The 14,319-nt window shown below is 40.3% G+C and overlaps 1 protein-coding gene across 9 annotated transcripts in view; it reads left to right on the top strand.

Annotated features, from left to right (window-relative positions):
- RTN4R (reticulon 4 receptor) overlaps positions 1–14,319 on the top strand; it is a 393,010-nt gene that overhangs the window by 241,827 nt on the left and 136,864 nt on the right. For 6 of the 9 annotated variants that reach the window (XM_077294932.1, XM_077294925.1, XM_077294916.1 and 3 more), the window contains one exon: positions 747–873. The exons of the other annotated variants lie outside the window; for them this stretch is intronic. In XM_077294932.1, the coding sequence (XP_077151047.1) occupies positions 867–873 (7 nt within the window). In that variant the 5' untranslated portion in view covers positions 747–866. The remainder of the gene's footprint in view (positions 1–746; positions 874–14,319) is intronic. 9 annotated transcript variants of the gene reach the window in all.

Genomic DNA, 14,319 nt, shown 5'->3' with positions numbered 1-14,319 from the left:
ACCTGCAGGTTAATAGCATTACTATGGGGTTATTCAGCAGGTTAATAGCGTTACAAACCTGCCCGGTGCCTGCTCGTAGCTGAACGCTGCAAGGAGAAAATTAGCTTTATTCTCCCTGGCAGCATTTAGTCATTGCTCTAAGAATATAGAGCAATGCCCGTAACTGCACCCCCCACACTGACTAACACTGGCTCTGCATTGAAGCCAGCTGTCAGTCAGAGCTGGGGGCGCGGTTACAGCCGTCACTCTGTATTATCAGAGCGGTTACTGAACCCATGCTGGCGCCATCCCCGTGACTGAAATTCGAATGCTGCCGGGGAGAATAAAGTTCATTTTCTCCCTGCAGCGGTTGGCTATGTGCAGGCCCCAGCCGGTTAGTAACGTTATTTAGCTGGAGCCTGGAGCTACGCACTGCACAGGAGTTTTTTGAGAAATCAGTTTGGTCTTAGGACCCGGATTTCCACAAATCTACTTGCAATAAAGAGGGTGAAAAATATTGAAAATTGTATAACATGTTTAGGTACCCTTTAATTGTTAGTAGATCTAATTGTCTGGAATTAGACTGAGGTATAACACATATTTTTTTCATGCCTTGCTAGAGCTAGAAAATCTTACATCTTGCAGCTATCTTCTCTGATGGTCAAATATCTGTATAGATCAAGTAGCTTCAGGCTTGTCTTGGTACATAAAGAAGGTAATGCTGATTCAGGGTTTACAGGTTAGTAACAATATTTCCTTTTTTGTAGGCACATCTATTGATTGATGCACTGGCTCATTTTTATTATTTGGACTTATGAGAATGAAGAACAGCTCTTCTATGGTTCAACAAAGAATTCAAAGAAAATGAAAGATTTTAAGTTATAAACATGCAAGGTAATAGATTAATCTGTTTTTGATATTTGAAAAACTAATTCATTATACTACGTAACAAAGTAGTGTTGTTAAAGGTAAAGAGGTTTTCCGGGAATTTAACATCGATGGCCTATCCTTAGAATAGGTCATCAATGTGTGCTCAGTGGGGGAATGCTCAGCACAACTCCGTCGACTGCATAGTGGCTGAAGAAGGGTAGTGCACATCTGCCACCTATTCAAATCAATAGATGCAGATGTACCGTACCCAGCCACGGCCACAATTCCATTAATGGAGATATGCAGCTCTATAACTGAGCAGTTCTGACCAAGGCTGACATCGGCAACAGCTGATTGGTGGCGTTCTTGAGTGTCGCACTCCCACCGATCAGACATTGATAACCTATCCTTAGGATAAGCCATCAATGTTAAAGTCCCAGCCAGCCCCTTTAATATATTTATGATTTTTAATATTAATTATTTATTATTATATTTACTATAAAATGTAAATAAAGTCGAACTGTGTTCTATCTAGTGAAAAGCTCCATATACGGTAAAAGAAAAAGGAGGACAATGTACGGATGTGTAAGGGGTTAAACTACATGTAACCAAAACTCTCCCACTTACATAATATTGTGCATATGTGCCTATTTAGAAATGTTGATTGTTGCTTTTGTGTTTCTTTGCCATATTTGTGTTCATATACAGATGTGGTAGTGCCAAACCATGCTACATCAGTTGAAGCTTGGAATAAGATTTCCTTTGTGCCAGCTTACAGGTGGAGGAAGTGTAAGTCAGTGGTGGCCATTAAGTTGACAATAGAAATAAGCAATTTGATTTACACTGCCCTGACATCGAGTCCAGTCCTCCATGGTAGCTGATCTTTACTTTTGCACCCTGGTTTCCATGGCCTGGCATCTTTGTTGCCAGCACCAGTTATACACATTTATAAATATAAGCAGCATACGTAACTGCTCCTGGGTTTATAGCAGTGTTCCCCAACTCCGGTCGTCAGGAGCCACCAACAGGTCAAGTTTTCAGTATTTTCTTAAGGTACCGTCACACTAGGCGATATCGCCAGCGATCCGTGACGTTGCAGCGACCTGGATAGCGATATCGCTGTATTTGACACGCAGCAGCGATCTGGATCCCGCTGTGAAATTGCTGGTCGCTGCTAGAAGGTCTGCACTTTATTTGGTCGCTAGGTCGCCGTGTATCACCGTGTTTGACAGCAAAAGCAAGGATACCAGCGATATTTTACGCTGGTAACCAGGGTAAACATCGGGTTACTAAGCGCAGGGCCGCGCTTAGTAACCCGATGTTTACCCTGGTTACCAGCGTAAAAGTTAAAAAAACAAACAGCACATACTCACCAGCGCGTCCCCCAGCCTCTGCTTCCTGACACTGACTGAGCGCCGGCCCTAAACTGAAAGTGAAAGCACAGCGGTGACGTCACCGCTGTGCTGTTAGGGCCGGAGCTCAGTCAGTGTCAGGAAGCAGAGGCTGGGGGACGCGCTGGTGAGTATGTGCTGTTTGTTTTTTTAACTTTTACGCTGGTAACCAGGGTAAACATCGGGTTACTAAGCGCGGCCCTGCGCTTAGTAACCCGATGCTTACCCTGGTTACCCGGGGACCTCGGCATCGTTGGTCGCTGGAGAGCGGTCTGTGTGACAGCTCTCCAGCGACCAAACAGCGACGCTGCAGCGATCGGCATCGCTGTCGCTATCGCTGCAGCGTCGCTTAATGTGACGGTACCTTTAGTATTGCACAGGTGATAATTGCATCACTTGGACAGGCAAGCATTCAATCACCTGTGCAATACTAAGGAAATCCTGAAAACATGACCTGTTGGTGGCTCTTGAGGACCGGAGTTGGGGAACACTGGTCCATAGCAATGGAGGGAAAGCTGTTTTGCCACTGTTCTATGTAACTAAATGGGGTTTGCTTAAATCCATGCACTCTGGCATAAACAGCTTCTTTCAGAAAGATGGAATATATTTGAAATTCAGAAATTTCTGCAACAAATCTGCCGACCTATTTGCAATGTTCTGATGAGCCTTCAGTCCCTCAATCCACAGCGAATAAGCAGCCAAACAAGGTCCGTTATTTCCTAAGTTTCTAGCTGCCTGATCCACTTAGTACTTTGCTAAGTGAGCTCTGAACTAAAGACCTTATTTAACTAAGACTAGTTAGTAGGAAAACGCTGCCTGACAAATTTGTTTAAAAGTGTATCCCTTGTAAAGCTGCAGTAGCTTCGTACGCAGTGAAGAAGCAGTGACCCACAAATTCAAACACAAAAGTCTCTTTTAATGTGTTTCTTCACAGCATTAAAGTCCAGTACACATAAATGCATATAACTTCAGTGATCAGTTTACACCAGTTCAATGCAATACATTTCACATGGCTTTAGATTTGCGGTCCCTAAACAGGCCAGACTTCCCTTGTCCAGTTTCCCTGGGCGACCGCACGCCATCTCAGTCTCTATACGTCTCCATACACACAGCCTCATATGTTGCAGACACTACTCACACCAGCCCTCCTCTGACTAGTTCTCGTGGGTGTCCTGCATCGCTGTATCACAGTCTCTTACAGACTCTTTACTCACACAGTCGTACACAGTTCAGGATATCCTCCGGATAGCAGCCGGGCACCATATCCACCTGTTTGCAATCGTTGCACATGCTAGTCCTCTTTCGGGCACAGGACATCCACCTCCGGGCACAGAACATCCACCTCCGGGCACAGGACTGTCCACATCCGACTCCTACAGGCACAGGACATCCACCTCCGGGCACAGGACTGTCCACCTCCGGGCACAGGACTGTCCACCTCTGAGACCAGTACCATGGACGACTTGCATCTCTGTGTACGCTGCGGGTGCCAGGCTATTCAGCTGCCCTGGGTGCTGGCTCTGCTGGCCTCCATGCACTCTGCAGACCAGCACACACCAGACTGACACTGACGTGCACCTCGCACACCTGGCCTCCCCTGGCCAGACACCTGACACGGTCTGACATGGCCTGCACGGCCTGACACCCCCATACCCCTTACTGCAGGGCTTTTAAACACACACAAACCTGTGGCCTTCAGCCACCTGGAAAACCTGGACCGGAAATCCATGACTCTCATGCACACCTATGGACTTCATCCGTCTGTATGCACATTCTGGGGAGAACAAACAGCGCCCCCTAGCTGTATCAGAGGCCACAGCCTCACACCCTATTAATGAAGTCTATCTCAAATGCCTTCGCTGGCAGTCTAAAAGTGGGCTGACAGCATTAACAACTAAATTGTTATACAAAACTCCATTATAAAAGGATTTGTTTGGACTGGTTTGGGTAATATATTAATTTTATTATCATTATTTAATTTTTTTTGTGGGGTTTATCCATGTAATGAATGGTCAATGTGGGTCCTCCAGAGCTGGAGATATTTTTTTTTTTTACTGACTGTCATTTTTGCTTCACAGATGAAGAATGTGATTATTATATATAATTTATACATAAGTTACATATTATGCACACAGTTTAAACCCTATTATTTGTGTTGTTTTTCAGTCTATAGTTACTTTTCTATTCTCCCTTTTTTATGAAGATCTCTTTTTTTTTAACCAAGACAGTTTTAAACCAATAGACATCTATCAGAGACTTTGATGCCAAAAACACATGCTTCTACAGTCATTAAAAGGCTAGATGTAGCATGATATCTCATATGCTGCTGTCAACGGCTTCGGTTTCAAGGCTCATCTGTGCAACAGTCAATGCACAATATATTTTGCTCACAAAAAAATGTTTCTCAAGTAAAAATCTGATGATGTCAAAGACTCCAACAGATCAATTATAATACAGAGTTCAGAACTGTCAGTGTATTTCATTCTAATGACAAATCTGAAATAATGATTATTAATTATGTCTAGGAAATAATTTTTAGGAATTCATGGTTGTTTTTTTAAGAAACATGTATGAATAATATATATTGATTCATTGGAAGCTCTAAGTTAAAGTTTTTACATGCATTTAAATTATACTAATTGGAATTAATCCATCTGAAAAATGAGTATGAAGAAGAATTAGGGAATAAGGGTGCAGATATAATGACTGGATATACTGATAGGCGATCCGCTAGTAGCAGCTGCCACAGTGGTTGTGTAGGAGTTGCTGTCATGGCCGAAAGTGTTGGCACCCTTGAAATTGTTTCAGAAAATGAAGTATTTCTGCCAGTAAATTATTGTAATTACACATGTTTTGTTATATACATGCTTATTTCCTTTGTGTGTGTTGGAACAGCAACAAAAAAAAAAGAGAAAACAAGGCAAATTGGACACACTATCACACAAAACTCCAGAAATGGACATTAAAACAAACAAAATCAAAAACATTCAAAAGAATGAACATAAGCAATTCTATATAACAACAACTTGCTGTTTATATGTTTAGGCTTTTGAATGTATTTTAACCACTTCAGGTTTCTAAAATCGCTAAGCGATTTAAAGAAATATCATGTCCATTCTAATGGCATTTTCCCCTGAGAAGACACTCTGTACTTTACAATACAAGTCAATGGGAAAGCTCAATAAACACCCTGATGACAACTGGACATTTTTTTAAGCCTTTTTGGTTAAAAAAAAAAAAAAGCTAAGGATTTCTTAATTATGCAATGGAGTGAAAAAAAACTGATAAAACAACAGTAAAGACAAAAAACATGGTAAAAACCCTCCAAAAAAACACTGGTGGCCAAAAAATCTCTCCAAATGCCCATCAAAAACATTAATGGTGTAGAATATTGCAAATGAATAACAGGTTACGCTGCGTGCTTCCGTCTTCCCAGTACAGAGCCACACAGGTTGATGTGTTGAAATGTAACCACTGTACCCCAAACTGCACTAAAACAGGATAAAACACACAATAACAAACAGGTCACAATAGCGATAATGACATGAGTCTTCAGAGAGTGAGTTCAGCCATATTCTCCACCTTTACAAAAGGATCACAATCTAGTAACCAAAATTTTTTGTTGTTAATATATTTACACAATTCAAAGACAAATGCACCGGTAAGTTTTTTGAGTGTGAGAAGAAGGACCCAGAGGAAATGCAGAAGGACGATGCCAGGACATACAAACTCAATGCCGATGTTGCTGCTTTATACCTTTGAATGGCTAACTGAAAAGATGGTATCAACCACTGAGGACTCTGAAATTGTAATATTTTTCTATCTAGTGGCTAACAGGGTACAAAGATATGTATTTTTTCCTGTATATTTGTGAGAATCGATTCTGACGATTCCACATTCTTCAAAGATTTGTTACAAATTGATTTGCTCATCTCTACATCTAGTGTCCACAGACACAGAATCCTTGGGATGTATTACTGTAGTAAACACCTGCTGAAGCTATGCTTGAAAAAGTGTTCTTTCCTATGGTAACCGGATTCCAGTTTCTTGTAAAGACGAAGAAATGAAATGTGAAAAAAACTTCTGACTACTTGCCATGGGCAACATTCTTGTCTCTTATCTCTGCACCACTTATACATGTATCTCTGCATGTTTACTATGGTTATTCATATTGCATATAAATGAGGAAATGTACTCCACAGTGGAACTTCTAGCAGACACATTTTTTGGCAAAATTCTATCTGTATGTGATACAATCTTACCCTGAGGTACGTTTAAAAATTACACTCAAAAATAGATTAAACAAAACATTTTCGGGGATTTGTTCACTGTAAGCTTTGATTTAATTATGGATCCCATAAATTAATCTGTTTTAAGGAGAAATCAAATTTGTTTTTCCAATGGACATAGTCTTATTGTAGCCAAAAGTGCTAAAACGGTTATAGACTGGAACAAAAAAGGCTATCATAGGCTCTATCCAAATATAGCAAGGCCACTTACATACAAAATTTGCAAAACTAAACCTTCATGGTTGACCTGTTGCCTTGATATTAAAGTTGAACTTTGATTTAGTTATAAATCAGCTTAGAAAATTATTTAAGAGACTTCAAATAAGGCTCACAGACAATGTTATTGAATTAGTTCACTGATAGATTTGTCTGTGTTAACCCATTAGGCATTCTGCTACGTACTATAATGCACGCAGTGTGTAGAAGCCAAATGGTATAAAACAGTGTTCCTCAGTTAGATGCCCTCTAGTTGTTGGTGATGCAGTAAACACAGAAGTGAAAATAAGCAACACAATCTTTTATATGGCTGCAGTAATTTCAGGTTTCACAAAATAATTTATATATTTTATAATAATTTTAATCCCTTCGCGACATGCGCTTCCCCCTTTTATGCGGGCTCCAGCACTGAGCACATGTCAGCTGATTTCAATAGCTGACATGTTCCCCTAACAGCCGCAGATGGAATCGTAGTCCACCCGTGGCTGTTAACCTGTTAAATTCCACTGTCAATCTCTGACAGTGGCATTTAACACGATTGCGCCAGAAGCATGGCACTAATCCCGCCCATCAGCACCTGTGTCACATGACTGTGGGTCACTGATGGGTTGGGATGACAATGTGGGGTCTACAGGAGACTCCTGTGTTTGTCATTGCCAGATAGCTATGAACATTCTACTGCTGTCATCAGCTGTACTCCAATTAAGTGTGTTCTGTTAAAAACACACTGAAGGCTGGTAAATGGAATGGAAATAACACAGGTTTGGATGCTACATACAAGTCATTTTTTTTTGTACAGAAATGAAAACAAATCCCCTAATTAACTGATTTGCAAAGTTTCAGAACTTTGCATGCTTTACAAAATTCTTAAAAAAATAAAAAGTTTAGTTACTCTTTAAGTAAAAGTGAAAAAAAATGTAAAAATTTAAAAAAAAATGCAAAAAAAGAAACAACAAAGTTTAAAAAAAATATATTTGGTATCGTTGTGTCCATAAATTTCCGATATATCAAAACATACAATTATTTAAGAAGAACAGTTAACGCCAAAAAGCTAAATAATTGAAGCGCCAGAATAACAGTATATGTACAGTATTTCACATTGCACTAAAATGAAGTAAATGCAGTAAAAAGAAGTAAAAAGTTCCTATATTCCAGAACACAGCATCCATGAAAAATACCACTTACTGCACAAAAAAATAAGCCCTCATGACAAAAAGTTGATTTTTTTTACAGAGTTTCAAATGTTTTTAGCCACAAAAAAACTTATGTTTAGTATTGCTGTAATCATACTGACCTAGAGTTTCATATTGTAAGTTTTTTAATACAAACTGAACCAATACCCAAAAGATAATAGTGAAATTGTTTTTTTTCACCCAATTTGGACTTTTTCTTCACATTTGTCAGTACATTATATTGTAAAACAAATTACATAATTCAAAACTACAACTTGTCTCATATGTCTATGTCAGCTTCAAAAAAAAGTTAAAGCTTTTGATGGAAGGGGAAGGAAAAAAATTAAAACAATAGATGAAAATTACCAAGGTGAAGCTGTATTTTTTATTTTAACATGGAATTTCTCCACTAATGTTGAGGCCCAGGCACCATCTTTATCTATTTGGCTAGGCTCTAGAATAAAAAATTTGAGAACTCTCATTTCAAAATGTTTAGGCTGCCGTCACACTATCAGTATTTTACATCAGTATTTGTAAGCCAAAACCAGGAGTGGGTGATAAATGCAGAAGTGGTGCATATGTTTCTATTATACTTTTCCACTGATTGTTCCACTCCTGGTTTTGGCTTACAGATACTGATGTAAAATACTGACCAAATACTGCTAGTGTGACGTGGCCTTAAAATGTCCATTTTCTTCAAAAACCTAACCTCTACTAACCCATGTAATATAATGTGCAAGATGCACTCAGATGCCAATCACAGCTAACATCTGGAAGAAAAAAATCCTTAATCGCTACCAAAACATCAGCGGTAAACCTGGCATTACCCCTATAAATCCACCACTATTCAGACAATTCTTTTTAATGAAAACCTGATGACTCAAGTAAATTATGGGATTATGGAATTAAATAGGAGTTAAATGTGCTAAACATGCTTTATACATAATGTATTTCTAATCTTTAGACTGGCGCCAGATACTGTACAGATTTTTGGATTAACCTGCAGACTGCTCGTATGAAACAATCTGGCAATAATCAATCATTGCTCTCGTCCAGCAACAACAAGAGACTTCGTCACAATCTGCTCTTGTTGTGTCCTGATGCAGGATCCTCTATAGTTCTCCAGACAAATCACATATTTAAACTCTAAATTTAATTTAAACTGATTACCAAACCTGTGTGCTTATATAGCACTGCTGCTATTGTGCACTATACCTATCCTTCTATTTTAGACTCTACCTTAGAATTAAAGAGTGTTTTTGCTATCATGTGAAAACATGTCGTGTTTTTGCACAGCTTATTTTTTTTTTCAAACCAAAAAAAATTGCATTTTACTGTCCCAGCAAATTGAATGACATTTCTGAAATCTCACTCATATGTTGCTTATTTTATCCTTGCAGATTTGAAGGATTTTCAGATCTGCAGCAGATTGATTCTTTCAGAATTGTTGCAGTGTTTTTCACCCATTTTAATGAATGGGAAAAAAGTAAGAAAAAAAAAGCAAATCAACAATGCACACAAAAATGCACAAATTACACAGTGTTCTTACTGCCAACACATCAGTATTTCTGCTGCAAATCCTAAGGTTGGCTTCACAAGTCAGTTTTTATCATCTACCACAATAAAACAGTATCTTAGATGACAGTGCTCATGTGTTGATGTGTGAAATACTTGCGGCACACATGTGGCAACCGTGTTCCACATCAGTAACAAACGGACGGGCGCCAGGGAAGAAGCGGTACAGTAAGCGCTGTTCCCCGGCTCCAGGTGCTAAAGACGGATCTCATCATTCTCCCCTGCTCTGCCAGTGATCAGGGTGAGCAGAGGAGAATAAAGAAAGTTGTATTCAAGTGAGAACAATGACAGGAGGCGGCAGCTGATGGGACTATTACTCCCATCAGCCTACACCTGCTGCTAATAACAGTGACAGCAGGAGCAGATGATGGAATTATTCCTCATTCGCCACCTGCACTTTAAATAAATAAATGAAAAAAAAATGTCATGGGTTCCTCTGCATTTTTTATAACCAGTCAGGCAGAATTCACAGCTGGGGGCTGCAACCCTCAGCTGTAAACTTCAGCAAGACTGGTTATCAAGGATGGTGGGGTCTACACGCTGTTTTTTTAATTATTTAAATAAATAATTTTTAAAAAATGGCATGGTGTCCTCCCTATTTTTGACAACCATCCTTGTTAAAGCAGACAGCTGGATGCTGGTATTCTCAGACTGGTAAGATACCATTGATATAGGCCCCCCCACAGCTTAAAAATAGCAGCTCCCAGCTGCCCAGAAAATGCACATCTAATAGATGCGCCAATTCTGGCATTTTGCCCGGCTCTTGCCTCTTGCCCTGTAGCGGCGGCAAGTGGGGTTCATATTTGTGGGGTTGATGACACCTTTGTATTGTCTGGTGACATCAAGCCCATGGCCTATTGTTATATAGTAAACAAAGACACAGCAAGTATAAAGTCCTTTATTAGAAAAAAACCAAAACACACTTTTCCATATTTGTTTAAAAATAACAAACACAGTTACACTTACCTAACACCTAATTCCACTGAATCCCTCATCTCCTGTAATAAACCAAAAATAAAAAACAACAATATCCCTCACCTGTCCGTTGTTCTGTCCCACGCCATAATCCATGTCTGGGGATAAATAGTTTTCAACTTGGACGGTGCCAGGCTGAGAACCACTGGTGAATGGACTGCTGCGAGGATCATTGACCAGTGGTGACATCATCAAGGTTACCACCGGTCAGTGAGGTTGCGTTCCCAGCCTGGCTGAACTGCGGTGACCTCAGCACTGTGGGAAAAAAGTCACTCTTGAAGTCAAGAAGAGTTCAAGCTCAGTGAGTTCACAGCAGATCTCCATGAGAATTTCACATGGACATGTGCACAACAAGAGCCTTAAATGTGTACACATAGCCAAAGGCTTCAGCTGGTTTAACATAACAAAATTAAGTAAACCACTCAGCTTACCAAGGCCCCTCAAATTTCCACCATTAGGTGTCACAGCCCTATTTCTGTATTGCAATAAAGTCCATGATGTCCCAAAGCAACAACCACAGCCACTTTTATTGTGCCACTTATTGTATGCAAAATAGCCAGGGCTAGTCAGGTGGGCACCTATTTCCTCAGATTAGTCCAGCCTTAGGTCCTGTTACCACGGTATGATTGATATTTTCTTCACTGTACCTGTCAGTGAAGGAAATCTCGTACATGCGCATGACGTCCTACTCTGATGGTGCCACCTTTCCAGAGATCCCCATCTCTACAGTTACATGGCTGCATGACTATAGCTCATGGGCCCAATGCAAAATATGAAAGAAGGTCCTCAACTACTAAATTTACACATACAGGTGCTACTCACAAAATTAGAATATCATCAAAAAGTTAATTTATTTCAGTTCTTCAATACAAAAAGTGAAACTCATATAGAGTAATTACAGAGTGATCTATTTCAAGTGTTTATTTCTGTTAATGTTGATGATTATGGCTTACAGCCAATGAAAACCCAAAAGTCATTATCTCAATAAAGTAAAATAATAAAAAAAACACCTGCAAAGACTTCCTAAGCGTTTAAAAAGGTCCTTTAGTCTGTTGCTCATCATGGGGAAGACTGCTGACTTGACAGATGTCCAAAAGGCAGTGATTGACACACTCCACAAGGAAGTTAAAGAGAACCTGTCACCCCCAAAATCGATGGTGAGGTAAGCCCACCGTCATCAGGGGCTTATCTACAGCATTCTGGAATGCTGTAGATAAGCCCCCAATGTTACTTAAAAGAGGACAAAAAGAGGTTAGATTATACTCACCCAGGGGCGGTCCCGCTGCGGTCTGGTCCGATGGGTGTCTCAGGTCTGGTCTGGGGCCTCCCATCTTCATTCCATGACGTCCTCTTCTGGTCTTCACGCTGCGGCTGCAGAGCAGGCATACTTTGTCTGCCCTGTTGAGGGCAGAGCAAAGTACTGCAGTGCGCAGGCACCGGGACAGGTCAGAGAGGCCCGGCGCCTGCGCACTGCAGTACTTTGCTCTGCCCTCAACAGGGCAGACAAAGTATGCCTGCACCGCAGCCATGGTGTGAAGACCAGAAGAGGACATCATGGAATGAAGATGGGAGGCTCTGGACCGGATCGCGACACCTCACCATCGATTTTGGGGGTGACAGGTTCCCTTTAAGCCACTAAAGGTCATTGCTAAAGAAGCTGGATGTTCACAGAGTCTTGTATCCAAGTTTATTAATGGAAAGTTGAGTGGAAGGAAAAGGTTTGGTAGAAAAAGGTGCACAAGCAACTGGGATAACCACAGTCTTGAAAGGATTGCTAAGAAAAGGCCATTCAAACATTTGGGGAGATTCCCAATCCTTGTGTCAAGCCACCCATGAGCAATACACAATGCCAGAAGTGCCTTACCTGAGCCAAATAGAAAAAGAACTGGACTGTTGCTCAGTGGCCCAAGGTGCTGTTTTCAGATGAAAGTAAATTTTGCAATTCATTTGGAAATCAAGGTCCCAGAGTCTGGAGGAAGAGTGGAGAGGCACACAATTCAAGATGCTTGAGGTCTAGTGTGAAGTTTCCACAATCAGTGATGGTTTGGGAAGCCATGTCATCTGTTGGTGCACTGTGTTTTATCAAGACCAAAGTCAGAGCAGCCGTCTACCAGGAAATTCTAGAGCACTTCATGCTTCCCTCTGCCAACAAGCTTTTTAGAGATGGAAATTTCATTCTCCAGCAGGACTTGGCACATAAAACTATCTCTAGTTATAGCAAGAAAACTGCAGACAACACCATTCTCCACACACATAGTTTTCATCCATTCCACACAATCAAGTCCACTCCAGTAGGTGAAACCATTAGAGCACTACGTGACAGGGAAGCCTTTAGGATATATTTGTTAAGCACTCGCATCCCAATGGGATTAAAGCTTAAGAGGGAAATAATGTTACATTGCTACCATTACAACTTGTTCTTGTCTTGATATTATTGTTTCTGCTAACAGGTATTAACAGGTAATCCTTTAATGCCACAAACTTCTGTTTTGGATTGTTTTCACACATGTTTTTTCAATTATCTTCCTAATCTTACCTGTTTCTTTTCTTTAAAAACTTCCTTTGCTGCCTGCTTGTTTCAAACTGAGTTTAAGAACACATAGCGTGTTTGAAACGTGTTCAGTCTTCACCAGGCACTCTTCCTCTGGTATACCCGGCATCTTTGTCTTGTTTTAAATGGATACGAATAAAGCAATTTGATCTTATTTACTGGAGCTGGATCTTTGTTCACCTACATACGTCTATTCCAAGCATCTGGCAGAGACGTGATTCCGCGCTTCAACTTCCCGAGCATACTGGTAACCTACTAAAGTGAGCTGAATTAACTTTTTTCATGTCAAAAGTACCAAAAGCAACAGTATCATTGTGCTTGATTGGCCAGCAAAACCCGCCTGACCTTAACCCCAAACAAAATCTATGGGGTATTTTCAAGAGAAAGATGAGAGACACCAGACCCAACAATGCAGATGAGCTGAAGGCTGCTATCAAAGCAACTTGGGCTTCCATAACACCTCAGAAGTGCCACAGGCTGATCGCCTCCATGCCACGCCACATTGATGCATTAAATGTTACAAAAGGAGCCCCGACCAATTATTGAGTGCATTTAACGAACATACATTTAAGTAGGCCAGATTTCGGATTTTAAAATCATTTCTCAAGCTGCTGTTATACAGTATTCTAATTTACTGAGATAATGACTTTTAGGTTTTCATTGGCTGTAAGCCATAATCATCAACATTAACAGAAATAAACCCTTGAAATAAATGACTGTTTGTAATGACTCTGTATAATATATGAGTTTCACTTTTTGTATTGAAGAACTGAAATGTATGTATAACGTATGCGTGACTAGTGGGCATATGTAGCAAGACCACACCCAATAGTTGGGTTCTAGCGGAGAGTATGCATAATGCATACATCATCTCGGTTCTCGGCAGAGAAACTGGTGAATCCTCATAACTCAAAGTGCGTGGGCTGGGGGATTCATGGCGTGACTACAGACTGGACAACCTCTTTAAATAAAAAACAAACTATACATGTTTGATATCTGCGTATTCATGCTGACCTGGAGATTCATGTTGCCAGGTCAGTTTTACCATATAATGAACATGGTAGTAGAATGAATCATGTCATTCAAAGGTATAACTCATCCCCTTTAAATAGTGAAAAATAATTCGGAAATTTCTAAGCAAAAAATAATTTTGCTTTTGGCGTTATTTTCAAAAACTCGTACCGTTTTTAATTTTCAGGATTTGGGGCTGTGTGAGGATTCTTTGTGCCCTGATCTGACGTTTTGGCAGACACCATTTGGGGTAGATACAATGTTTTAATTGTCTCTTGTTGTATTTTATT

Source organism: Ranitomeya variabilis, chromosome 1 (assembly GCF_051348905.1).
Source record: "Ranitomeya variabilis isolate aRanVar5 chromosome 1, aRanVar5.hap1, whole genome shotgun sequence".
NCBI lineage: Eukaryota > Metazoa > Chordata > Amphibia > Anura > Dendrobatidae > Ranitomeya > Ranitomeya variabilis.
This window is presented reverse-complemented; position numbering and strand designations above follow the sequence as displayed.